Source organism: Meleagris gallopavo, chromosome 1, assembly GCF_905368555.1.
Source record: "Meleagris gallopavo chromosome 1, MGAL_WU_HG_1.1, whole genome shotgun sequence".
Classification (NCBI taxonomy): domain Eukaryota; kingdom Metazoa; phylum Chordata; class Aves; order Galliformes; family Phasianidae; genus Meleagris; species Meleagris gallopavo.
In genome coordinates, this window is record NC_139404.1 from 44,531,493 (window position 1) to 44,558,309 (window position 26,817).

Below are 26,817 nucleotides of genomic sequence, written 5' to 3' on the forward strand. Positions count from 1 at the left end.
TGTTTCTGGTCTCCAGCATCTTGAGTTATCTGGCTTTGGCATCAAACTTCTAAAAAGCTTGACATGATAATTGGAAAAGCAGGACAGTTTATGAAGCTTATTAGAATTGCTGACACAGAAGAGTTCAAGATACATTCCAATCTTAATGCCAATTTTTGCTCTTTTGAAGGCATAAAACCTCACTACACTTAACCCCACCCTTAGGACACTCTCCCTGTGCTTCCCCCAGGCACTGAGGGAGGGGGGGGAGGGCAGGAGGAACAGCTACACCTCTGCCATTGCTCTTGGCCCCTTTGTAGCGGTGCATTCTCTGACACAGCAGTGCTCAGGGCTGCTTCCCATTGCCTGCTGGGTGCCAAAGGAGAGCTGTGGGGTGGCAGCTCCTTGCCCTCAGCTCATAGGAAGAGGAGAAATAAAGTTTGAGTGCAGATCTGCACTGGAGTAAAACTGCCCCACGCACTCCAACAGCTGAACGTGGAGGGGATTCATCTGCTTCTTAGCTCGGCTCTGTCGTTCTTGTGTAGAAGTGTTGCAATTGCTGTAATTATAATGACTTGAAAGGAAAGCTACCAAAATGAAGTGCTGAAGTCAGAAGAGAATGTTTACATACAGACGGGCATTCAGATGAGTTCTTCTGCCAGTGGCTGCTGGAATGCAGACAAGTAGGCTTTAAAGAGCAGCGAATCAAAGAAACACTAACAAAATGATTCTCTTTTTTGCTAATTGTTAACAGATTGTCAGCAAACTCGAGCGAGAACGGGGGTTTGAAGATGTCCAGAAACAGCTCCAGCAAGTAAAAGCCTTATTTGATGAAAAGAAGAAATGCAAATGGGTTTGAGCAAAGCACTGCCTCACAGCATCACTGCGGGGAACTTGAAATAAGCGCTGCTGCTCCCCAGGCAGTTCTGAATGACTCTGTACAGGGCTCGAGCCACTTGAACACTGCTTCACTCTGACCATTCCATACCCGAGTTTGGGAACAAAGGGTGCACAGGGCTGGATATTGGACATGCCGATGTGACGGTGCAGCTGAGGCTGGCACTGGCAGCCCAGAGGTTTTAGGTACTTGAACCCAGGTACCTTTTTGGTTCAAAGCTGCTGCCTCTGTAAGCTTCCCACAGACTGAAAAGCAGCTTGTAGGATCTGCACGCTGCAAGCTTGGAGTTGCCCATGTGAACCTTTACGTTGCTTTGCTCTGTTTTGAAAAGAGAAAGCTGATGGTTTGCCACACCCTTCCCACAGCCGCAGACAGGCTGTTGGGTCAGCACGCTGGCCAGCTGCAGGCTCCTTCCTTCCAGACAAACGTAGGCTGGCTCCTGTTGCAATGAAAACCAGCACCCAGTGACACTTGGAAGAAGCTTGCTTTGCAAGGGGGTGGGGCTGAGCTTTGAAGCGCAAATGCCACATGGCAGGAGTTTAGAAATGGCTTTGCAGAGGGAGCCAACCACTGATCAGGGCTTTGGAGAAGGGACCTGCACTGGCATCAGTCTGTGTTTACATTTCTGCCTCTCCGTCCTTACGCAAGCTGTGAAACCCCTGTGAGCAGCTTCGCAGGTGTAACCTCTGTGACCACGCTGCCTCAGAACAGGCAGCTGTGATGGCTGCGCTCAGAGCACAGCCCCTCTCTGCCAGCTCTGTCAGCCTCACCGCCTGTGTGCAGGTGGCTCACAAACCCAACGCCAGCATCTCTTTGTATTTTTCCAGGTTGTCCAAAGAAAGGTTTTGTCAAAAGAAGGTTAGCTGGGGCTTGGGCAGCCTGCCCTCATCCTGCTGGGGTGGTTTTTGAGGCGTGGATGTTTTCAAAGACTTGTGAGGAAGCAGCATTGCTTTTGTGGCTGACACCCAATGGAAGAACTGTGGTGCCGCTCTGCTGCCACACAGCTGCACTTCCATGTGAGCTGCAAGGTTTGGTCACCATGGGCTCTGCTATAATGGCACATACTAAAGCTTCAGCCAGCACCCAGGTTTCAGGCAGGGCTTTGATCAGCGGCATCTCCTCTACAACGTGGGAGACGGCCCAAGAAGCATTGCCTCGAGGCTCCTGAGGGCCCCACCACTGGGCAGCCACACGCTGTCCTCTGCCTTGGTACAACTGGTTCACACTTAGAGTAGGCAGCATCTTCTGGGGCTTGGGATGAGGCGGAGATGTGGCACATGGCTCCCAGGCAGCTGAGCGCTCCAAACTGGTGTTCCCGTGCAGCACTGCCTTGGTGATGCCCAGAGGTCACAGCACACCAGCAGAGCAGAACTGGCCAGGCTGGCTGTGCATGGCCGGCCAGCAGCAGGGGGGCAAACAGCCACACGTGGGCAGAAGGAAGGGTGTCTGCTACCATGGGAAAAACAAAACAAAACACGTTGCCTACTGGTCTGCCCTCTCCCTGCCGTATGATTGCACAACTTGTTCCTCTTGCAGATCAGAGAGGGGAGCTGCCAGTCCGTACTGTGATGGCTTTGTTTTAATTCAAGTCTTATACTTGCTATTAAGTTTACACTTTATACTTGATGGAATGTATGGCTTTGTTCAGGAAGCTGCACTACAACGTTGCAGTGCTTTAGCAGTTCTCTCCTCTGCCAGGCATGATAAGTTTCATTTAATGGAAAAGAGCCGAACCAATTCTAACCTATCTTGCCCTCTGTCCTAAAGGAGTGGACTGTGGCTTGAGTAGCACATAAAGGCAGATCAGCTGTACTTAAGGGCTGTGATTTTTAATATTCTTAACCTGACCTTTTTAAGCAGCGTCAAACTAATCAATTATAAAGCACAGTAACTACCACTGAAGGACAGGCATCAGCAGTTTGCTCACTGCACTCAGACAGATGTCTCACGAGTTGAGCTCCATTTCGGTTGTTGGCTGGAAGTGCATTAGAAGGAAACGCGCTCGTTTTGTTCAACAGTGACCTTCTGTACAGGCAGAAGCACAACTCACAACTTCTGCTTGGAAAGCTGTAAAATAGAATCTGTTTGCGTGGGTCTGATCCTGTGAACCTCACTCTGTGTGTTTATATGATGAGAAAACTGAAACCAGTCCTATTCTGTATTTGTACTACTGCTTGTTTGCTGCAATAGCGTTAATGATTTCTAGAGATTAATGATGTGTTGAAGCAGGCCCTGTAGCTTTACCTACGGCCTGGAATAGGATTCTTGCCTTGTATCGGAGCCTCCTAACCAGCTTCACTCTGTTGTAGCCCATTTAAAGTCATGCTGGGACGTTGTAAACCATGAAGTGGATCTCACAAAGTGACGTGAAGTATAATGAAGTGATTGTAGCTCTTGTGGTAGGTTTGGGACCTCATAAAACATTGGCACAACTCCCACCCTCACACTCTGCTGTTACTCGGACAAAACAAGGTATGACTAAAGCTGCCTTCTGGCAATCCAACAAGTGCAGTCGCATTCTCTAAAATGAAAGCAAACCTCTCTTGAACTGATTTCCACATGTTTACAGGCGAGCAGCTATTGCAAACAGCTTATTTTCTAACACTAGCTTACAGAGCATTATTTTGCAGTCATTTAAAGTCAAATGCTACTAATGTGTAAAGTAATTCCTGTTGTACAGAAGTTAACCTGTTGTTTAAAATGAATGGTTTGAAAAAAGTGCAAACGACAAATACATGTTGGTGTTTGTATGGGTTTATCTCAAATAAAGTGCATTTGAAGACTGGTTAGATTACTTTGTGTATCTTAAAATGATTAAGAGAGCAAACAGTTTTGTAGCGGTGCCCGGGCCAGGAGGGGAGTGCAAGATGCAGTATAATCAGCTTCCAGTGCTTCCAGCAGTTACAGGTGCCATGCACTGCTTTCCTTGGAGAGCACTTAGGAAACCGTAACACAGCGCTTATATTTACCTATGGCACAGAAAATAAAACATGCTGGAGAGCAAAGCTGAATCCATGATAATGTCAGCCACCATCTGCAGTTCATTCCTCAGCTGTCTGTTCTACAGTTCCAACAATATGCAGTCAAGTATTAAACACTTTTCACTAATGAATTTACACTAGAGTATCCTGAAAAAAAAAAACAAAACAGCAAGAAAAAAAGCCATCCCACACCTCCAAGTTTTCACTATCAAGTCATCAAAAATTAATTGAATCTCCATAGGTGTTAAGCTGATAACCAAGGAAAACAACTTAAACCTTAAATAAATAAATTTATTGTAGCTGACAAAACAAGCTACAGTGGCAACAAATACAAACTCATGTTTTCTTCATGTGAAGGCAATTTGTTTCATCTCTACAACATTATTTAAAAAAAAAAACTGATCACTGCTTCTTCCCGTTACAAAACCAAGAGGCACATGGACAAGAGCAAAGTCAGGAGCACCCATTTCACCCCATTTGTCCGCATGGGAACTTCAGAGTACCACTCCAGGCATGGATTCCAGCAGCTGGTTTACAATCCAAACCTCGAATCCACAGAGCTCCGTGCTGGCAAAGCCCTACAGTGAGTAAATAAGGGAATACAATCAAAATGTCGTTTATTTCATGTCTTGACTTCCAAGTATTTGTATAGCATTTCAATAAAGTTATTTTCAAAATGCATTTTCATTTAGATACCATTCCATTCGCTAACGGATGGCAGTCTATCAAAATAGAAAACTACACAGAATATATTTCCCTCACCTCAGCACACAGTCGTGCTTTGGAGGATATTAAGAGCACGTAACCAGGAGAAGCTACTGAAAACAGCACCTACGCTTTGCACGCCTTATGTGGAGTCCTCGCTCTGCACAGCAGCTCCCTCTGCTCCCCTGCTGGATGCCAGCTCCCTGCGTGTTCCTGCTGTGAGCCGCTCCCCAGCCGGCCCAAGCTCCTGCAGCTGCTTTCTCTGCGTGGTTTCGAGATCTTCCAGCCGCTTGCGAAGCAGGGAGAGCTCTCTCTGATGCTGTTCTTCCTTGAAATTAATAAAAGTGGCTCTATTATATTTTGCATACCTTCAAGAGACCAAAACGAGCAGTCGTTTCATTTTTTAAAGTAATGATTTTGAAACAAAAGCTGTGACGTTTGAAATGTTGTTATTCATTACATTCCAGCCCCCAAAAGCCCCCAGTTCTAGCAGGTCTCGCTCTGACACTCATGGCAAACAGTAGCAAGAAATGGGAGCACAGCACTGCTGCTTTAAGATGAAGATGCGCAGCAGCTGTGGCCTCACCTTAGGGACAGCAATCAGCAGTGCTGGCTGGGCCACCTCAGAGAGATTATCACCCTCAGAAGCACTATGGGATACACAGAATGCTTTTAAGCCCAAAAGAAATGGAGAGTGGCAATACAGTTTTGTAATTATTATGGAGTCATGATGTGAGGAAAAACACTATGGCATTTCTTGTCCAGAGGGATTCATTTAAAGCTTCAGAATAAGCACAGAGGGCAAAGAACAGGGTTAGAACTGCATTTGTTACATTCTGTAACGTGCCCTTTGTCTTTCAAGAACTCCTTCCCACTGTCATAGAATCACAGAATGGCCTGGGTTGAAAAGGACCACAGTGATCAAATAGTTTCAACCCCCTGCCCTGTGCAGGATCACCAACCACCAGACCAGGCTGCCCAGAGCCACATCCAGCCTGGCCTTGAATGCCTCCTGGATGGGGCATCCACAACCTCCTTGGACAACCTGTTCCAGTGTGTCACCACCTCTGTGTGAAAAACATCCTCCTAATATCTAACCTAAACCTCCCCATCTCAGTTTAAAACCATTCCCCCTTGTCCTGTCACTATCCACCCCTGTAAGCAGCCATTCCCCTTCCTGTTTATATGCCATTACGAGGAAAGGAACATAACTAAAGGGATTCCTCCCTCTTCTTAAAGATCTTCTGCTCCTCTCTTCCTTACCACTAAAGTCCCAAGCTCTTCCCTTGCATTACTGCCCCGTGCTGTGACACAGTACCTGAAGGAGGAGGAAGGACACGTCAGGCCCAGGAGGCGGGACAGACGCTGATGTCACACTGACTGGGTTCAGGGTTGGGATGCCAGGATTCAAAATCAAACTCCGGAATTCGTTGTGTCTGCGCTGCAAGTCCTTCAGTCTCCTCTGGAGACGTGTGTATTCTTCATAGGAAACATTCTGCCTATGAAATAACATTTCTTAGTGCTCTAAATACTTACGATCCCGACACGGCAGCACACCTCTCCGTGAGTACTTTGCTGCTTATTGTCCTTGTGCAAGAAAACTACCATAAACTACCATGAAGACATAAGCGTGGACCACCCGTGCGTATTTGTCTGCCTAAATGGCTAAGAGTGCCACTACACAGTAACCTACAGCAGGATTAGATTTTACACTGAATAAACTAAGCTGCTAATAGCATTCACAGTGGTGAGCCACAGGTGCACCATTAAATTCATTATTTGAACCAAACCATCCATACTGCACAATGAAGAGAATAAGAAGCTGGTCCTTCCAAGAGGGCGTTATGTCTGTTTCCTTTGTCATTCTGCAGTCAGTTTTCTTTCCTGTCTTCCATCTCCTCACACTGTGCTTTCAACTCCAGCACTGCTTCACTCACATCTCTTTTTTTTCGTAAAAAGAATTTGTTCTTTTGAAGGGATTCCTGCAACCACATCTATATAGTTTTCAGATAGCTTTCCTCTTCTATCTCTCCACCACCAACACAGCCATCAGAAATGGACTCCACTCATAGAATTCCCATGCGAACACCACCATTAGATTGTACTGCAGTTACCACACTAACTAGCATGCATCTTCAGAAGCACTTCATATTCTGAGTCAGATTTGGGGCAAATATTGTTTTTTCAAGCTAGGAAAAAGCAATTATTTATTACCTATTTAACACCTGGTTTTCTTTTTCTAGTTCTTCTATCTTGGCTTCCAAAAGTTGCAGTTTCTCTTGCATCCTCCTTTGTTTATTATCATTGAGAGTCTTTCTCTGCCAAAGAGACATTTCAAATAAAGCAAAGTAATGCTTTGATCATTGAAATCAAATCCGTCCTGCACGTGGCTTAATGCTCTCACAGGTCTCTTCTCACTGGTGACAGGATGGGGGGAAATGGCCTCAAGTTGCACTAGCGTAAGTTTAGGTTGGAGATCAGGAAAAATTTCTTTACATAAAGGGTGGTTAAGCACTGGAATGGGCTCCCCAGTGAGGTGGCTGAGTCACCATCCCTGAATGTGTTTAAAATCCATTTCAATGTGGTGCTCAGGGACATGATTTAGCAGAGGGTTGTTAGTTTGGGTAGTATGATTAGGTTGTGGTTGGACTTGATGATCTTTAAGACCTTTTCCAAGCTGAGTGATTGAGTGATTCTAATAACCAAGCAGTCCACCTCTTAAATGCACAGAGATACATACAGAAGAAACCCTCACCAAATTGCTGATGGCATTTAAAACAAATTTGTCAGCTGTAACATTCTTGTGCCTGTCACTTTAACACATTTCTCTGCTAAGAACTGTATGTACTTTATCATTATATACAGCAGATTGCAAATCAGCTCTTAATATTAAAACAATTCTGGTCTGGAAAGCTGAACTTTTCATAAATAGGATCGTTTACAAAAGAAGAGCCAACGTGCCTTTTTTTGAGCAACTGCAGCTCGACACAGCTTGTTCTTCACCTCGTTGTATTTCTCTTCCTTCTCTGTGATGCGCTGAGTAAGCAGATGCTTCTCCTCCAGCCACTCCATGCGCTTGTATTCTAAAGTCCTTCAAAAAGACAGGTTAAAAGGGTAAGGAGTTACACAGATGAAGCAGTTTTCTGGCTTAATGCCTTAAGGCTCTTAAAATAAACACTTCTTTTCACAGCTCTCGTCTTGAAGCTTCCGACTTAAATGTGACTGTGCTCAAGACTCACCACATTTGAACCCGTGCATCAACGTAACCTTAGAGGTTTTACATCTTCAAAGGAAATGTTGAAGACTAAATCCAGCAACTGTGCAGAGAACATCTCTAAATTCCAATCAAATCATCACACTGGAACACAACATGAAACAACTGTGCCAAGCATCAGCTGTCAGAAGGGCTGATGACTGCTCTCTGTGCTCAAGAGGTGAGGCACAGCAGTGGGTTGCTGCCATTTGTGCTACACAAATCCTTTGTAACAGAGAAGTTCAGACTTACTATTCTGTGCTCCCAAGCAGAACAAACACCAGCATGACAAGAAGCTCCCACAGAGAGGCTTCCTAGACAGCATCCCAGCTGAACGCACGCCACCGCCAACATCTATTCTTTGTTTAGAACTTTGCATGGTTGTAACATATTAAAATTAGGCTGTGATCCCTACAGTGGACTGGGAAAGGAGGAAGTTTCTCTGCTGGATTTTTTGTTGGAGCTATCTCAAAGCAGAGAAGAGCTAACTGCCTATTTAACTACTTTGTGACAACAAAAAAAAAAAGTCAAATGGTGAGCAGTTTTTGAGAAACACATATCTGTATCAATGCATCTGTATCACCTCAGACTTGGGCTGATGCAGTTTCCCTGATGTGAGTCTTGATGATTCTCCATAAAGCTCTCATCAAACACCCTTTCCCTTCCCCACAGTGTTAACATCACTCAAATCAGAACCAGGATCCTGGCCTACCTGAAATCCTTAACTGCTCTTTTAGTCAATCGCAAAAAAATTATTACTACCCCAGGAACCAAAGAGAAATGCACTGCTGAACAGCAGAACTTCAGCTGAGACAGTGGTTAAAAATCACACATTCTTGTTTATTTTTTTAAGGAAATTCCACTAACATTGTTCCTGAAATGTTTAACAAGTGCCTCCTTCAGCTCATCTCTCATCTTTATCAGTTTATCAGGCTCATGGTTTGCCTTTGGCTCTTTTTCTCATCTCACTTTCATTTCCAAGCTTAAGCCAGACACAGCTAAATTCTTTGCCTACTCTTGCTGTTTGCCCAAATAGCATTAGTTTAACTTATCTGAAACTGGTTATCTCAGCCTCTCTTATCTTTTGGCCCTTTTTTCGCTTCTCTTTAAGCTATATTGCTTTGGTGCTCCTTAACTTTTGGGGTTCAAGCTCAAAAGAATTATTGAACTGAGGAAAGAAGTCACACCAGCCACACAGTCAGAAAAAAAAAAAAAAAAAAAGGGAAACATCCCAAGACTTCTGTGGTAAGAGAAGGACAGACTGGGAGAAACTTGCAGGTAGGCTGCAAAGCTTCTTAGTTTCTGCAGTAGCAGTCTTGGTGCATCTCCTATTATCTATAGGCTTATAAAATTATCTTGGCTTCATATCAGCTAAAAGGATGTGGTGGAAGTGCACACATATAGGCTGGGTCCCCAAAAATCTTATCAAAGCACAATAATACAGTCACTTGTTTCACTTTTCGTTCTTCAACACTCTTTAACATTCAAACACTGTGTGAAATTCTGTTTTCAGAATTTCACACATGAAATTCTCTACATGCAAGTTTTCTGTTCACTTCAATAGAAATAGAATCTCATTTTATAAAATTGGTGCATTTCATTTTAGTCAATAATTAATTGTAACAGGTAACCCCTACTTCTGAAGTTATCAAGAGCAAAGTTTTTATATATACAGCATAACAGAAGGTATGGCTTTTTTTTTTTTTGTCAGCACAATTGTCCAGTCTTTCCTGCTGACATTTAATCATAGAATCATTTGAGTCGGGAGGAACCTTTAAAGGTCATCTGTTCCAGCTGCCCTGCAGTGAGCAGGGACACCACAGCTACATCAGGTTAATTTCAGACATTTTCAGAATCTACATCCCATACTGAACAATCCATGTGAAAGCAATACAAGCAGTGTGAAAACAAAAAGTAAAACCAAAAGAGAACAAAATTTACTTCTCTGTTTCCAGTTGGGCTTTTTCTGCTTGAGTTCTTGCATTTTGACATTCTTGTCTCAATCTTTCTACTGTTTCCTTCAACTTCTGATTATATTCCAGCAAATCACTTTCTGACCGAGAAAGTGAAGCAACTTGGAGTTGCATGTCTTGAATTTGCTATAAAAAAAAAAGAAATATTTCCATTTGAGAAGATAGGCAAATATCTACATAAATTTTGAGATACTGCACATGTCAACTGGCTGCATTCATTTATCATAAACCTTTCTTATTTGTTCCCTTTCTCCTTACTCAATAGCTTATCTAGCAGTTTTACAGTAAACTACTACTAGACAAGAAAGAACTTTTCTATTGCTGCTGAAATAAGAAAGGGAAGGAGAGGAAGGAATCCAGTCTGAATCTCCTGTAACTCAGGGAATCTGACATTAGGCCTTAGAGCTGAACAGAACCAGAGCATCACGGCACACCAAGGAGCGGAGCTTTGGAGCTACTCACTCTTCTCTCTCCGTTACAGCCCTCAGTGGCTGCACCAACCAGTTCACAAAAGCAAGCAGAGTCTGAAAAGTCCAATCCCTGCAGTCAGCACAGAAAAAGGATGCTTATTCCCCTTTTCCTCTCCCTAATTACATGCTCAGATATCCTAAAAAAAAATATTAACTTCAGGTACACAGAGCTTCCAGACTTCTTTAATGGACAGCCATATTTATATCTACCAAGGAACAGTATGGCTGAGCAGGAGTTAAAAGAATTAGGTTTCATTTGCATCACTGCCATTAATTCATCTTGCAATAGAAATATATCTTTTTACACTAGTTTATTCGTTTATGAAACATCTGCTAAGCACTTAAGAACCTCAGATGAGAGATGCAGTGTAAATGAAGAGCATTACCTAGAAACAGTTTATAGTTTCCATGGAAACCGAATCTCCAGTTAAATAGTGCATAACCATATTCAATATAGCAGCCTATAAACATTCCATTTTGAAATCACCGATACCTACAAAATGCACGAGGCAGAAAGCTGTAATCCATTTATGAAGGTCCAGGAAAGCAGGGCTGATTCCTGAACACTTGATTTACAGAGCTGTTAAATGCGTTTTGTCCCTCAGAAAAAAAAAATCCTTAAAAAGCCAATCTGATCTTCAGACACTGGACATGGTAACTGCAGGAAAGGCTGTGTTTCTCTATGAAACATTACCAAAACCCTTACCTGCTTTAGATCATCTCTTTCACGTTTCTTTTCTTCGAGCTCCTCTGTCTGAATAGCTTGCTGTTGAATTTTTAATCTGAAATTGTTTAAGATACTCTTATTTTTATCTCATTAAAATATAGATGGTAGCAAAGTACAAAACAGCCTGACAATAGAACATGCTGCATACATATTTAGCAGTCTTACCAATTAACTACAAAGTGTCTAACAATGTATTGTTATTGATGACTACCTACGGTGGTTTGATTGGTTTTGAAGTGAGAATTTTGCTGGTTTTCTCATACCGACCTTCATACAAATACTACAGCAAACCAACTTTGCTGAGAGTTATAATAAGGAACTCACAGATATCATTGTCCCAGTTTGCCAGTTGCTGACACGATGCCACTGTGCAAAGAAAAATGGTTTCTTATAACACTGCCATTTGCAAGTGGCCAACATGGTCCAAATTCCAACACAGAATGAAATTTACTTCTTCAAAATGTTCGTTAAAGTTGCAGTGTTGTTGAGGTTCGGATGAAAAACGTTCACTTTTGATAAACAGCACATTTTTTTCTCCTCCCATCTTTTTACATGCTGCACAAGATACTTTGTTTCATTTCACATAATCAACATTTACATGCCCATAAATAGTAAAGCTGTCTAATGACTAGTGAGAAGAAATTAGGGAGAAAAAAAAAGAGACATCTGCTTTAAGGTTAGGAAAGGCACTACCGCAGACACTGAAGTTCCCTTTTGCTAGATTCTTCTGCCAGCTGTACCACACGTAGCTTCTCTTCGTACTGATCCTTTTCAGTTTGTCTCCAAGCATCCTGTTCCAACTTCACCTTCTCCACGTGAGCTAATCTGCTCTCGAGTTCTAACCTGAAACATTATTCAGTATTTACAGAAGAACCGCGACAAAGCGCTAAGAGATTGTTACTAAAAGTGACATTTAAGAAGTCACTCCAAACACCTCCCGGGACTTTTAGAAACAGAGCAGTAAATCAACACATACTTTTCATCCTGTAAGGCTGCAATTTTTCCAAAAACTTCCTCTTTGGCAGCTTGCACTTTACGAATCAGCTCTTGATCCTTTTCTACTAAAAGCACTTTATGACGCTCAACAGCTTCCTTAAGAACTTCTTTGTCTGACAGCAACCCTACATTATACATTAAAAAAATACGTTAAAATATCATTATTGATGTCATCCTGATGAAATTCATGATTTAGAATCACTTTATCAACAGCAAAAAGGGAGTTCACAGGATGGAATGTGAATGAATGAAAAAATAAAACAAGAAAGACAGAAGAGATCGTCATAGAATGGCCAGGGTTGGAAGGGACCTCAAGGAACATCAGGCTCCAACACCCTGTCACATGCAGGGCCATCAACCTCCCTATTTAATACTAGACCAGGCTGCCCAGGGCCCCATCCAACCTCACCTTGAACACCTCCAGGATGGGGCATCCACAACCTCTCTGGGCAGCCTGTTCCAGCACCTCACCACTCTCACAGTAAAGAACTTCCCCCTGACATCCAACCCAAATCTTCCTTCCTTCAACTTAAAACCATTTCCCCTTGTCCTGCCATTATCTACCCTTGTAAAGAGTTGATTCCTCTCCTGTTTGTAGGCTCCCTTTGGGTACTGAAAGGCTGCAATGAGATCACCCTGCTGCAATGAGGTCTCCAGGCTGAACAAGCCCAGCTCCCTCAGCCTGTCTTTGTAGGGGAGGTGCTCCAGCCTTGTGATCGTCTTTGTGGCACTCCTCTGGACCCTCTCCAACAGCTCCATGTCTCTCTTGTACTGGGGGCTTCAGACCTGGACACAGTACTCCAGATGGGGCCTCATGAGGGCACAGTAGAAAGGGACAATCACCTCCCTGTCCCTGCTGACCCAAGCCAGCACCAATCAAGATAGAAACAACCATTCTAGGCAGATGAAGGTTATGGCAAACCTGTGAAGACAGTCCAGTAAAAGATGGGTGATGATTTACATCATCAGCAACTAGTCCTAGAAAGCTTTGGCCTTACAGTACAGGAGGCTACTTCACATTGTCAACAGGTTCAGCTGTTACCTGGTTGCTTAGACCATTGCCTGTTTTGTTCACAGAACAAGTTAGAAAATCTATTTTGTTCCACAAAAATGTTTAACCCATCTTTTTTTTTCCTCAATTCCATGGATACAGAATTGGAAAGCAAATAAAACTCTGAAGTCTTCTGGTAACTTAAGGTTTCAAACAAATTGCAAATAGTTGTACTATTTGGCAGTAAATAAAAAGGCAAAACCCTAGGAAGTACATTATTTGAGACAGATTATGCTCAACTATCACAAACCAATTAATTTTCACAAATGCAGGTCGCCCTGTAAGAGTCCTTCATAACCTGGGAGATCAAGTGGTAGGGTACAGTTATTTCAGACACTGAAATGAGTTTTCTGATTTATATCACTTAGACTAGAAGCAGAAGGTGAAGATTGCTGGGGAACACTTGGAGGAAAAATAATTGAAGAGCTCTAAGTGAAAGTTATCAAAGAAACCACTAGAAATTAATTTCACTAGAAATTTATTGTGTAGTTTACCATCCATTTCACTCTGAATCTTGTTTCTCTCTCTTTCTACTTCATTCTTAGTTCTTGCTGCCTCCAGTTTGACATTTGTCACTTCTAATTTGTGTGACTGTTTAAGTTCTTCTACCTATGAATTAGAAAAATAACAAATCCACTGAAAATAAATACATACGTATTCACAGCTTTACTGTTTTTCAGGCAATACTTTGCAAACAAGAAAATCTGTCAGATTTGAGGCTTATTTTAAGTATATCTTCATAAATTTCTTTTTTATCCACAGCTTTCCTGAAAGAAATACCACAATATCCAGATTTGTAGATAATAGTTAATGGTGATTACGTAGGTATTATAACACTCAATCTATTGACATGTTTTATTACTTCGAGTCAGACATTGAAAATTCAGGAATGTATTGTCATTCATCTTGAAACACAAGGTTTCTGTGTTCCCTAATGAAGACAAAGTACCCAAATACCCCATAGGTTCCAAGAACCAAGCTGTCTGACAATGGACATGGATTTAATCTTTAACCAGACAGTTACTGCAAGCTATAGTGTAGGAAATACTCTTAAAGAGTTAGCAAAACCATGCAGGATTACCTGTAAAAACTCAGCAAATATCATGCATTTTGCAAGCAAGCTTCCAAACGCTGGAGTAGTACTGAAAAGATTGCTTATTTCAACTGTCTTGCTGGGACACTGATCCAATATTGCATACGACCCCAGTGCCTCACTAAGCATTAGCATGTCAGCTTGCACATACCTCACTTCTGACTAAAAATCCCTCAGAGTCGAGCTAAAATTAAGTTCAGTGTAATCTCCCTAGAGTAAAACAAAACGGTGATATGCAAAACCAAGATATCCATTGCTTCCCCGAAGTCATGTCAATGTGAAGATCACTTATCCCTTTCATCACCCTTGACCTCCTGGAGTGCTACACTACTTTCAAAATCCAGGCCTTCACAGATGTCAAATGCATTTTAAGTCAAATACTTCTCTGCAGCTGTGACGTGCACATCAAACAGCCTCTTAAAAACAGGAGTCTTAAGAATATCAAATCAAAGACAATTACTGCTTGCACAGAAACTTTTTTTTATAGTTTAGGCATTTGTACACAGTAATTACATGGTCAATGAGAATTAAATACCTAGAGGAACGCAGTCGTATCAAAAATCCATTCACAGTGACAAATGTAATTACAACCTGCTAGTACAAGCAAGTGGCAAAAGGTTAAGAATGACACAGTCGCTTATTAAGTAACTACGTTAGTGGATTTGGTTGCTTAAATATGGAGCTGGGAACATTTTAGGGTAATTTGCAAAGAAGTAAGGTGGCTTTTCTAAGGCACAAGATTCAGAGGTCCATCTTTGTTCAGGAATAAGTTTGAGTGGGTGTAGAAGTGCTGGGGTGTCAGTGGATGACGTGATTTTCTGCTTTCATCCCTTCAGCTGAACACCTTCATTTTCTCCAACTTCTGGAGACTATTGATTAAAAAATGTTTCATAAAAGTTTCTTCCTCCAATTCATCATTCCTGTTCGACAAGTATGACACATTGCATAAAGAGGTTTAAATCTGTAATATATTCTATTCATATGGTAAGTAAGAGCTTTTTTCAGATTAAGGACCAAAACTCAACGCTTCACAGTCATAAATGTGTACTATAAAGTTTGTCTTGGATGAAATCTGAGATTGCTAAAGAGCAATTATGGAAGAAATTGAAGATATTTTTTCCTGTGTTGTGTCCCTCTTTGAGCATATGCCCATATTAACCGTCACACCCATACAAAGAACGTGTCAGTGTTACTTTGGAGAGTATAGTTAGAAACGCTGGATAGCTTTAGGTCAACACAGTGCTTAAGATAATTCAACTAGAGAGACAAGACCAAAATTACTGGCTTTACAGTTAGTTCAGAGATAACTAAATCCTTTTCAAAAGAGCTAGAAAACAGGATGGAGTTTGTTACCAATAACTGACAAATGTGCTAGAAACTATCAGTCAGTATTTTCTCCAGCAAGGGAACAATAAGGAACAACAGTATTTATTAACTAGGTACTTAGGACAAATATGATGGCTCAGATTTACAAGTAACAATTCCACAAGATTTGAGGTTAAAAAAAATAATTCCTAGTGCTTCAGTTTTGCTTCCTTATTCAAATACCATCATAGAGAATTGCATAAAGGTCTGTCTGTAAATTAAGTGCTTGAGGAGGAGCTGCAGCCAGATGAATCTGGTGTCCATGTTGATCTAATTATTGGGAAACATTGAATAGTGGCACCAAGTTTCTCAATAAGCACTTGCAGGTTTTCCCTATCCTGGAAGCCTTTTGATTTTTCTTTTTTTTTTTTTTTTTTTTTCCCCCACCGAAGGATTTTTCTAAAAAATTCACAAAATCCCTAAGATATGGTGCCAACCCAACATGTAAGACACTCAAACACATTGTTAGACAATGAACTACTTAAAAAGATGGAATGCAATGCTGTACAGAAACATTTCTGTACAAGCCATGCTGGCGTGAGTCCAAGACTGATGCTATAGTAACACTACTGTCTTGTTTCACATGCAACCTAAATCTCAGCAGGTGATTCCAATGCAGATAACTCAGGAAAGAAAAAAAAAAAAAACACAAAATGATGTGATGTTCCAGGGCACTTCACTGAGTTTATGAGGAAAGAATGCTTTTTGCCATTAGGATAAGCTGGCTATCCTCACCAGTACTAAAAACATGAAGATGCCTCTTCATGCATGGTTACATTTAGACAAAAAGATCTCTAAAATGAAAAAAAAAAGTGCATACCATCAATTTTGGAGATATCGAGATACTTTTAGGAATGAAGTTTTTCCTGTCAAGTCACACACTCTATCTACATCTTCTATCTGATATTGGGAAGAAAACCCAAACCTACTCTAAGTCACAGAAGAAAATATGACCTTATTCTTAATGTAAAATATAAACAGAAAAACTTATACATCATATGAACAACTGTTTCAGACATCACAAAAGCACTTACTTTAGCAGCCAAGGAATTGACTTCTTGTTCAGATTTGTGAAGTTTGCTAGTTAAAAGAAAGTTCTGCTCACGACACATCTGCAGTTCTTCCTCAATCCGACCAACGTGTTGTTCAGCTGACTTCTTTTCTGCCTTAAATAAAAGAGGTCTCTGTGAGATTTTTGGAGCAGCGCTGTCTCTTGCTATTCACCTGTATGGCTCAAGTGATCCCCAAATATTACTGACCTTTCATGCAACTATACACAAAAATACATCAACGTTGGTTAACAATATGTTTCCATACTGTAAGAGTCTCATGTTTTACTCAGAAACAACAACTATTTTGATTAACACCGCCTGCACAGAATCACACACGTCTGCAATCCCACTTCAAAAGGCAGAGATAATCTGACTCAGTTAGAAGGCAGCACCTATTGCTACCAGTAAATTACTCAGCTCTAAATACAGGAATCACCAGTACGAGTATTATAGCCTCAAGACATGAGATTTATTAAAGTATCAAAAAAGCAATTATACCTAGATTTTCACCTTATTTTTTCTAATGGCGTATTTCCAGCAGGATTTTTTTTTAATACGGGTTTTCTAAATTAAGAATATTATGATCCTCTTTAAAATGGGATCAGAGCACTTGGCAGAGATCCACAGCACTTTGTAACAAAGTTATATAACAGTTAAAAAAGCGAAAAGGAAAATAAACCATATATCCATATCTTGCAGCTATGTGAGAAGTCTACATGCAAAGACTCACTAGCTAGGCAGATAGCAAGAACTGAAGACAAGGAATGAAGAAACTAAACTAAAACAAGCCAGAAATAAAAGTAGTTCTTAAAAGAGTGAACAAAAGCCAATAACCATTTACTCGTGATAATTCATTGAAGAGTGAAAATACAAAGATAAAAAGGACAAAAAGAAGTTTTTCAAAATAGTGACAGTTTTCCTGTAGCAGATTAACATATGGATGTCAGTTTCTAACTGCAACTCAGTGACAACTGCTGACATGAGCATCTTATTGACTGTGAACGTGGCATCACTCACAAAGACACAAGACAACAAATAAAGAAGAATCTTACCTCTAGAGACCTTGCCAGACTCTGCAGCTCAGCTAACTGCCGTACTTGCACCCTTTGGACATTTTCTGCTTGTACACCACAATTGTCTCTTTCTGCTCTTAGTTCAGCTACTTCTGCTTCTAAGCCTTTTAATTTCTGATACAGTTGTGCTTTTTCTCTGGAGAGCACCTCCACACGTTTACTGTCCCTCGTGGGATCAACACGAACCAGCTGATGATGGAGCTCTTCTTTATCTTTCTCCAGCCTCGCAATCTAATGGTTGTTAATTGGAAAAATAAAAGCCTTTACACTGATTAGGTGTCACAAAGCAACAAGTACACTGGTTGACAATTCAGGAAAGTTCAACAGTGTGCATTTAAGTTATTATGAAATTACATTAACATTTATATTAGAACAATTAACAGACACAGCAGTCAATGCCTTTTTTTGATTCTGTTTTCACCAATAAGGCTCATCCTCAGATGTTCCTAAACTGCCTAGCAATTGGTGGAAGTAACTCAGCAGCTACAGGAGAGGAGGAAGTTGGGGATCACTTAAAGCACTGGATACATGAGTCCTTGGAATGAATCTTTGAGAAATCGTGGCAATCAGAAAAGGTTCCCAAAGACTGGAAAGAGGCAGATGGCAAACCCACGATAAGAGGGGCAAACCAGTCAAGGAGGAAGATCCAGGTAACTACAGGATGGTCAACCACACACCTGTCTCTGGGAAGGGTACAAAGCAAACCCTCTCAGAAGTTTATCCACGTGTCTGGAAATGATAAGATGATGGAATGTAGAGCTTATCAAAAGCAAAACACGCTTGACTTACTTCCTTCTAGGAAGAGATGCCTGGCACTGCAGACTAAGAAAATACACTAGATCTCATCAAATTGAGGTGAGATACAGGCTGAACAAGTATATGAAGAAGTAGGTGGAAGAGTTACTGCTGCACAGAAAGGAATCTGGGTATCCTGGCCAACAGCTATAGTATTAGTCAGCAGACAACTGTAGGATTTGTCAGAGTGGCCTTGCAGCAAAGATAACCTACTGTAACTGGTGATCTGGCAAAAAGACAGCCAGCAGATCCAGGGAAATGATCTTCCTCCTCCTTCCAGCTCTTGAAGGACCACAGCTGGCATACTGTGCCCGGTACTTGAATATTGACACATTGAATAAGTCCAGTAGTAGGACACTGAGAATGCTGGAGAACATGACATGAAGACAGGCCGAGAGAACTGGGCCTGTTCAGCCTGGAAAAGAAAGGCTCTGGAATAGCTACTGTTTGCTACAGTGATCCTCCAGGAAGAGATAGAGAAGATGGATCTAGAATCTCCTCAGAGGTGCGTGGTGATAGGAAGAGAGACAACAGATACATGATGGAATATGAAAAATGTCAAATAGACAATAGGAAAAAATGTTTACCATGAAGGTGGTTGAATACTGGAATACTTTGCCCAGAAAGGTTGTGGAGTCTCCAACCTCACAGATGTTCAAGGCTAGGCTCAGCCTGGTGCTGAGCAATCCAATCTCATTACATCTTATTATTTAAGCAGGGGGTTAGACTAAACTAGAAGGAGGTCTCTTCCAACCTACCATATAATTCTATAATTCTGTAACCACAGTATAACTCAAGCACACTAGTAACTGAAGACAGTCAGGTGACTCAGCCTGTCAGAAAACAAAGCAAGTTTCCAAGGCAGTACAAATAAATACAAACTCATCTTGAGACTGTAACAAACATATACATATAGATTCCAGTATTCCAAAATAAGTTACATGGTCTAAATGTCTTGTGAAGACCGGGGGCAAAAGAGTCAGAAAGTAAGGTCTGAAAGAGCTTTCTCCATATTTGAAGACACAATATTCCAAACCCTGCTCAGCAGCAGCACTTTTAGAAGTTCCATCAGTGATTTCTACAGAGCAAAGCCAAAATCTGCAGCAGTTGCTCTCTAAATCCCTTTCATGAGAAGATTGAAGTCTTACTGCGTGACATGCCTGAGGCAGCATTAAGGAATTAGAATGTTTTTGTAGCCTCCTTGCAATAAATAATGTGGGAGGTTGAAAAGGTTCTAAACACGAGAAAGAAAGCAGACTATATTTTGCCCTGGGCTCAAGGTAATTCCATTCTCTCTAAGTGTGCTAATTAGTTGCAGCATTAGCACAAACTCAACAAGCCCATAAGACAGGCAGGCTGTAAAGCACCATGTGCAGTTAGCTCTGGGAAGGACAAATGTTCTGGTTTTAATGCTTTTCATTTCTGAATTTGGACTGATTTTGAAAGCAATGATTGCCTTTGATTTGTGCCTCATGTTTGGACTAATGCATCCAAATCTGGCATCTCCTGATATGCTCCCAGACAAATACTTAAATGAATATGCAAATGACATCTACAACACTCATTTACGCTGCTGCGTGTATTTAAGAGATGAATAAGATGCCAATTTATTTAGCTACACTTTTGAAAGTCCAGTTCTGATACAAACAAATTATGGATTGCTTATTCAGGAGTTGACACAACTGAAATCAAGTTACCAAAGCTTTGAGTATCCTGTCAGTATCACTTTTACCACTACTTTCATAACCCAACCTAGTTTCAAGACATGTGCCCTTGCCTGGTAGCAACAATATCTTCTGAACTTTTTTCATTAGTTACTACATAAGTAATTTACTTTTTTAATCAGTTGCTCATCCATCTTATTAATTTCAGGTTAGCGTAATGTCTCATATCCTATCAAAAATGTGATTTCCAAAAAGCATATAAGCAGAGCTACTAGTTGACATTCATCAGAAGGCAAGTCTGCTCTTGCGATAGCACATACGATATTGCAACACATGACTGAGTAAGCCTACAGAGACAGCCTGAGGCTAAGTCATGAAAGTGTTTTGAGAGTTATGAGAGCAGAAACAAACACTACACAATGAAATTATGTCAAACTGACGACCCACCAAAGCACCAACACTTTCACAGCATTCACACAGCTTTATCAGATACAGTTTAAACTAATGCAATATCACGTACCTCTGCCTCGTATTTTATTTTCTCCTCCTCTAAAACATGTTCATGTTCTTCTTTTTGATGCTCAAATTCTGATTTCAGGAAAGTATGCTCATAACGAAGTTTGTTATATTCTGTTCTGTATTTTTCCATTTCCTAGATCAGACAAATGAAACGTTCAGTATGAAGTTGGCAGTTTTATCTCCAGCTTCAAACATCCATGCAACGTTCCAGTCGGTTCATAAGGGTTTTTGTGTTGGAATGGATCCCTCCCTATCCTAGGGTTTCAGCCTTCACCACCTGGGGCAGCAGTACTGAACAATACCAGGCAAAGCTAAGTCACACACATCGACTGCCTTTCAGTTTCAGTTTCCTAAGGTTTTTAGGAACAGTTACAAATTGGTAGCCACCACTCTAAAAGAAACAAAATTCAATACTTGCTACTTACATTTTCTAGTTTCCGATAACGTTCTGTCATTGGAGATTCCAATTCCTGTTGTATTTGTGCTCTTAGCAGCTCTAATTTTTGAGGAGTTAGCACCTTCAGACAGAAATTCATATTCACTTATGTACATCATAACAGCCCAAATATCCATAAATAAAGTATTTTAAGTAGGGCTTCAGTATTTTAAGTTCTAAAGTCTTCGAAGTTCTGCTTAATTTTCTATGTTTTTCTAAGGAATTTTTCAAATGGTAGTTACAGAAGCAAAGAAATATAATATTAATGAACTAAAAATATTCTGGGAAGATAACAGATTTTAAATGTCAGCACTCACTGGAAGAAGCAGTACAAATGTCAGTCAGTGTCTGGGGATCCTCTGTTAGATGCTGTATTTGTTTCCTAGGAACTATGTCTCACGTTAGTTTAAGGAAACAAGTAACTATAGAAAATGTCATGAAACTGGACTTAAATGTTTTTGCTGTTGTTTGTTTGTTTGCTTTCATGATGAGGAAAGTTGCCATTGAGAAGAGAAACAAGTATCCACTCTTGTAATCACCAGGGCAGATGATTCTCCTCATATCAGGACAACACACAAGGACAGAGACAGAGGCTCAGACTGAGGGTCTCGTTATTAATGTAGTACATGACAAAAGAATTTGGAAGATTTTGTTAAAAAACAAAACAATCTCATGCCACAGTCACTCTAGGGAAGAAACACTATTCAGATTGACTAGGTTTCAAGATACCTGAAATAGATCCAATCCAAGTATATGCATGTTACAAACAGAACTAAAACATGGCCCTGTTACAGGATTCAAGTCCATATTAAGCTCTGCCAGTAAATTACCTCACCTGCATCTTCAGTTTTTCCAACTCTTGCGTTTTACCCAGCAACTCCTCTCTGTATTCTGCAAGAAGAAGCTGGAATTTGTCATGTACAGCCTGCTTTTCAACCAGCAACCGCTTCAGTTCATCTTGGGATTTTGTATACTCTTCCTGTAACCTGTAAAGAAAACAAGTTTCTTTTATAGCTACCCTCCAAATTAAAGCTCAGAAAGCTCATTTTCAGAAACAAAAATTAAAATATCAAGATTGAATTAAGCTTTTAACATCCTTCTCCTGTAATGCATTGAAAACTTATTTCACACCTATAATGTCTTAAGAAATTTTGAATTATTTTCTGCTTCTATTGAGTAACCAATACTCAAAAGTGTTCTTAAGTAGAGAAATAGCCGACACACACAAAACCCCTTCCACCCAACACCAAGCTCCATCTTTTAACAGTTCAAACAAAGAAACCTATTTAAATTCATGTACCTTAAATGTTCTGCCTTTATAGTTTGATAATTTGCTTTATGATGTTCACAGCGCATTTTTTCATCAATCAGAAGCTTTTGCAATTCTTGTGAATTGGCCACATCACCATTTCCAACCACGGGAGGAAGGAGACTGCCCAAAGTATCCATTTTATGATGACTGTTCACGATGGCTATTGAGAGGAGAAAGTAAAAAATTAACTTATAACAAAGGTACACCAACATCCACTTTTTTGGCTGCCATCCCAGAAGGCAGGATGACCTGGCAGAAATAGAAGCAGATGCAATTAGCAATCAAGGACACTCACTGCTTCACAGGCTTCTCATGCCATTTTTGCTTTCAATACAGAAGAATCCTGGCTCTGCTGTAACTCATATCAGAAATCTCCTGCTGAAAAGGCAGCTCTTCCCTGCTCATACTCTCTCAGGGACACATAATTAAGTTAGGAGGAGATTATTTGAGTCAGTACAAAACAAGCACAAGCATCTCGCCAGTGCCATACCATATAAAATGCTTCTTTTTACTTATTCTGTATGCTGAGAATCCAAGCATGGAGTTCATTTTGTCCTGATAACTATGGTTCAAGGAGAGGACACAAACATCAGACACAAACAGCTTTTGCTTATCGCAGTCACAGTCCTTCTCTCTACCTAACCACATCACGCTGCTCAGCACACCAGCACATCAGCTGGAAGAACAGGGACAATCCCCACTGCTGAGGTCCTACCAAGTCCTTTCTCGAAAAGAGGGATGATTTCATTGGCACCCACCTTCCAGACTACCCAAAGTTCAGCTCCAACACGTATCACCAACACATGTCACTTCCTCCTTTTTGAAGTTCATGTGGTGGGATTTTGTGAACTTTCCAGCAAGAGTTTTGCTAAATATGACAGTCTCAGGGGGATGTGAGAAAGCTGCAAATCACCAGATGCTGAGAAACGAGGAAGTATTATAATATACCTCAACAATTCTTTTTGATATTCAGAGCAAGATATTGCCTTAGACTTATCATTGCTGCACCTTCTAGAAGATGTGGGGGAGGGAGGTGAATTTTAGCAAGTTACAAGATTTAAAACAAGTGCTCTGCCATTTTAGCTTTCAGCATAACTGACTGGCGCCTAAGTGGCGGTGTGAACAAAACAACTTACTTCTCCAGCATCAGTAAGTACCTCACCTTCTTCACATTTGGAGCTGGACACATATTCTGCATTCTAGTCCCCAAATCTTCCACAGACCTACCTTAGATGCTCAGCATTTAATTTTCAAAAGCTCCAAACTACAAACTAAATGAAAATTATCTGCCAGATAGGAAAAGAAACATGCATTAATGCCTAGTTTCTTCCTCCGTCACTATATGGGGAAAGGTGAGAGCAAAGTCTACCAGTGTTCCAGTACCAGCACACAATGACAACAGCAACTGCTTTCATTCTGCTCTGCCCAAGTCTGCTGAGGATAAGGAGGAGGAAATTGGAATAAGGAATGTTCTCCTCAATGGCTGACCCATATGCACACACTACATGTTTTGTACATTAACAGAATAAATTCTGAAGAACCTTCTAATCAAACTAGGATCTGTTTTTCATTCCTGGCTTTTGTTGGTTGGTGAGAAACAAAGTACAGTAGCCATTTTCAGACTTAATATCATGGCATTTGCTATTGTTCAAGCAGCAGCCACATGGGAAAATCTGCTCAAAAACCTTAAGGACAATAAGCTATGTGAGAGGACAAAGAGAACTCCAAGCCGCATGCTCCTCAGAATTTCTAAGCATATCAACAAGGTTAATCGTGACTGCCATAAAAAAAAGCAAGCAACAGTACTTCTCTTCATCTCAGATCTCTGGTTCCATAAGCTGCAGTACCAAATGTAAATATCCAACTGTACACCACGCTGTAGAACTAGGCGCACAGGGATTGGGTCTGGACCCTATGGCTCACAGGAACAAGAAGTGCTTCTGAAGTCGTACGACAGATACAAATTCAACGCCACCACAAAACCATGGAGTTTTCTGACTAAAAGAAAGAGAGAAATAGAAATGCAGGCCTTTGCACTTTCAGTTCCAAGCCTTCACACACCCTCTCACAGCTTTCACTATTATCAGAAACTTCGAAGATTAGAAAGCAACACACATGCATTCATCTGCCTAAAGGCTGCAAGTAGAAGAAAAGAGGAAAGAAGAAAAGGGAAAGAACACAGCGCACAAAACCATTTCACACCCTCAAAAACCTAGATGTACTAAAGGCAACAAAGCTATTTTGGCTTGCAGAGACATCTAGTGGCAAACTTTGCGATTTGCAATGCGCAGCGATAGATTTCTCGAAGTCCCTTTCCCTGAAACTATTGACAGCAATTTGCAACATCTAAACAACTCGCTTTCTTCCTTTTTTTTTTTTTTTTTTTTTTTCTTTCAAAACAAAGTAGAATCATAGAATCACTCAGGTTGGAAAAGACCTTAAAGATCATCGAGTGCAACCATGACCTAACCATAGTACCCTAACTAATAACCCTCTGCTAAATCATGTCCCTGAGCACCACATCCAAATGGGTTTTAAACACATCCAGGGATGGTGACTCAACCATCTCCCTTGGAAGCCTATTCCACTGCTTAATACCCCTTTCAGTAAAGAAGTTTTCCCTGATCTCCAACCTAAACTTACCCTGGCGCAACTTGAGGCCAATCAGTAATTACTGATAGGGCTGCTAACACTCAACTACTGACATGAATTTCTTCTGTGCCAGGGGCATTATCTCAGCTATATCAGCTGATGCTTAGACCTCAACACCTTCAAATTTCCCCAAGACCACGCATGCCATTTTTGAAAAACACTTTCCAAGAATGCTAGTTAAAATCCCTGCCTCCCATGAAGACCTGTTTGAAAAGTAGAGAACCATGAAATACACTTTAAAGGAACTAAAACCCCAATGTATATAACATTATTTGTACGTTCATCATGCTACAGAACTGTAAACTTTTGTCAGCTGCTCAAATCCACACTATGAAATCTTAACATCATATTGTGCAGGTACATACAGAAAAGTATTGGTGCAAAGTCCTGAAGCTTCAGTTATATTTTTGGTGGAAAATGAAGCTAAGTGAAGGAAATGAGCTATGTTTCCTAGAACCACCTTTGTTCTGCCTTTCTTCTCCAGTTATTATCTTCATACAGAAAGAAACACTGCTTAAAGACCTATTTCACCTCTCTATCCTTTATATCTACACATCATGAAAGGACATCTTCCATAAGATCTTTGAGCTATATTATTTTAAATGCTGCATCGTTTTCTTTCTCAAGGGGTGTGGGGGGAGGTTCATTTTGTTCCACGTTACCCTCCTGCTTTCTCGAGCCTCATTCCCAGATCTGACATCCATCAGACCCTTCAATTTAACTCAAGAAGCCAATAAGCTCCGACAGGCAGAAAACAGCTGTTTTGTTTGGTGAGGTCAACGAGTCACAACCCAGCCAGCTGCAGAATCGGGGTGAGCAGGCAACCGGTACTGGCTGGCATGAAGGAACAGAGAGCCAAATAAGGACGCAGAAGGAGGGACAAGACTTTCAATTTTCAGACACAGAGAGCAGCTGCATCACTAGTTTAGATGCTCATGCAATCGCAGCCTTGGTTTCCAGATAAAGTTAGGTTACTTTAGCCCTACCTGACATGCCTCTGCAGCACAGCAGAGATCAGACTTCCCACCAACACCACAGTGAATGAAAATTAACACAAAACTGTGCATAACTCGAGAAACACAGAAGTCTGGCACTCTTCTGCCCCTGAACTTCGGAGCCTAGGCAAGCTGCAGCCCCGCCAGCCCCACACGGGACACGAGACCGAGACAACTTCTCTCTGAGACGCGTCGCCCGCTCCTCCCCGCTTTAGAGACCCCTGCACGGGAACGACGCTCCCGGACGAACAGAGCAAGGCCTGGGAGGGCTGAGTGCACGCCGCACAGCGGAATCCCAAGCAGAAATCCCCCTCCAACCTCTCAACAAACCCCCCACACCCAACCCACCCGACCGCCGCCGCCAGGAATTTAAAAATGGCGCCGCGCCCCGCCTCGCCTCACCTTGCCGCCTGCTCGCGCCGCCGCCCGCCGCGGCCCCGCAGGGTATCCTGGGAGTACCGGGACGGCCGCGGTGAGGGGGCGGGGCGACGTTGCCAGGGTAACGGGCTCACGCTGCCTCTCCGCTCCTGTTTGCGCCTGCGCCGTCGGCCCTGGTACCGCCCACACGCTATGGAGGCGGCTGCGGGCGGTAACGCCCCCGCGGCGCTGCGGGACGGGCGGCAGCGGTGTGGCGGGCTTGCGGTCTGCGCTCAGCGGTATCTGCGGCACTGCGACACTGCGACACTGCTGCCCGGTTCTGTGCTGTGAGGCGAATGAACTCCGTACTTCATTTAGCTGTGTCTAAAGAGGGTTACAGCCAGAAGATTCCCGACAACGATAGCTGTTTTCTAGGCAACCAGCTGGTATCAGCAGTGGGAAAGCTTGTGT

The 26,817-nt window shown here is 41.7% G+C and overlaps 2 protein-coding genes across 7 annotated transcripts in view; one reads left to right on the plus strand and one right to left on the minus strand.

The window, feature by feature from the left end:
* PLXNC1 (plexin C1) overlaps positions 1-3,671 on the plus strand; it is a 70,392-nt gene extending 66,721 nt beyond the window's left edge. For both annotated transcript variants that reach the window (XM_085223106.1, XM_010711920.4), the window contains one exon: positions 734-3,671. In XM_085223106.1, the coding sequence (XP_085079232.1) occupies positions 734-838 (105 nt within the window). In that variant the 3' untranslated portion in view covers positions 839-3,671. The remainder of the gene's footprint in view (positions 1-733) is intronic.
* Positions 3,672-4,128: 457 nt separating this feature from the next.
* On the minus strand, positions 4,129-26,510 carry CEP83 (centrosomal protein 83). Of its 5 annotated transcripts, none has more exons than XM_085223119.1 (17): positions 26,392-26,510; positions 22,331-22,502; positions 21,866-22,016; positions 21,020-21,112; positions 20,596-20,727; positions 17,596-17,847; positions 16,526-16,657; positions 13,528-13,642; positions 11,963-12,107; positions 11,680-11,829; positions 10,966-11,041; positions 9,758-9,915; positions 7,525-7,654; positions 6,778-6,881; positions 5,882-6,062; positions 4,694-4,891; positions 4,129-4,436 (listed from the first exon to the last, which is right to left on the minus strand). In XM_085223119.1, the coding sequence occupies exons 2-16, from the start codon at positions 22,477-22,479 to the stop codon at positions 4,706-4,708; spliced, it is 2,154 nt and encodes a 717-aa protein (XP_085079245.1). In that variant the 5' UTR covers positions 22,480-22,502; positions 26,392-26,510; the 3' UTR covers positions 4,129-4,436; positions 4,694-4,705. The 5 variants fall into 5 exon arrangements, with proteins under 5 accessions (XP_085079245.1, XP_085079265.1, XP_085079255.1 ...); XM_085223139.1 differs by having other exon boundaries at positions 4,690-4,891; XM_085223129.1 differs by lacking the exon at positions 26,392-26,510 and adding an exon at positions 22,638-22,657.
* Between the last annotated feature and the right edge of the window lie 307 nt (positions 26,511-26,817).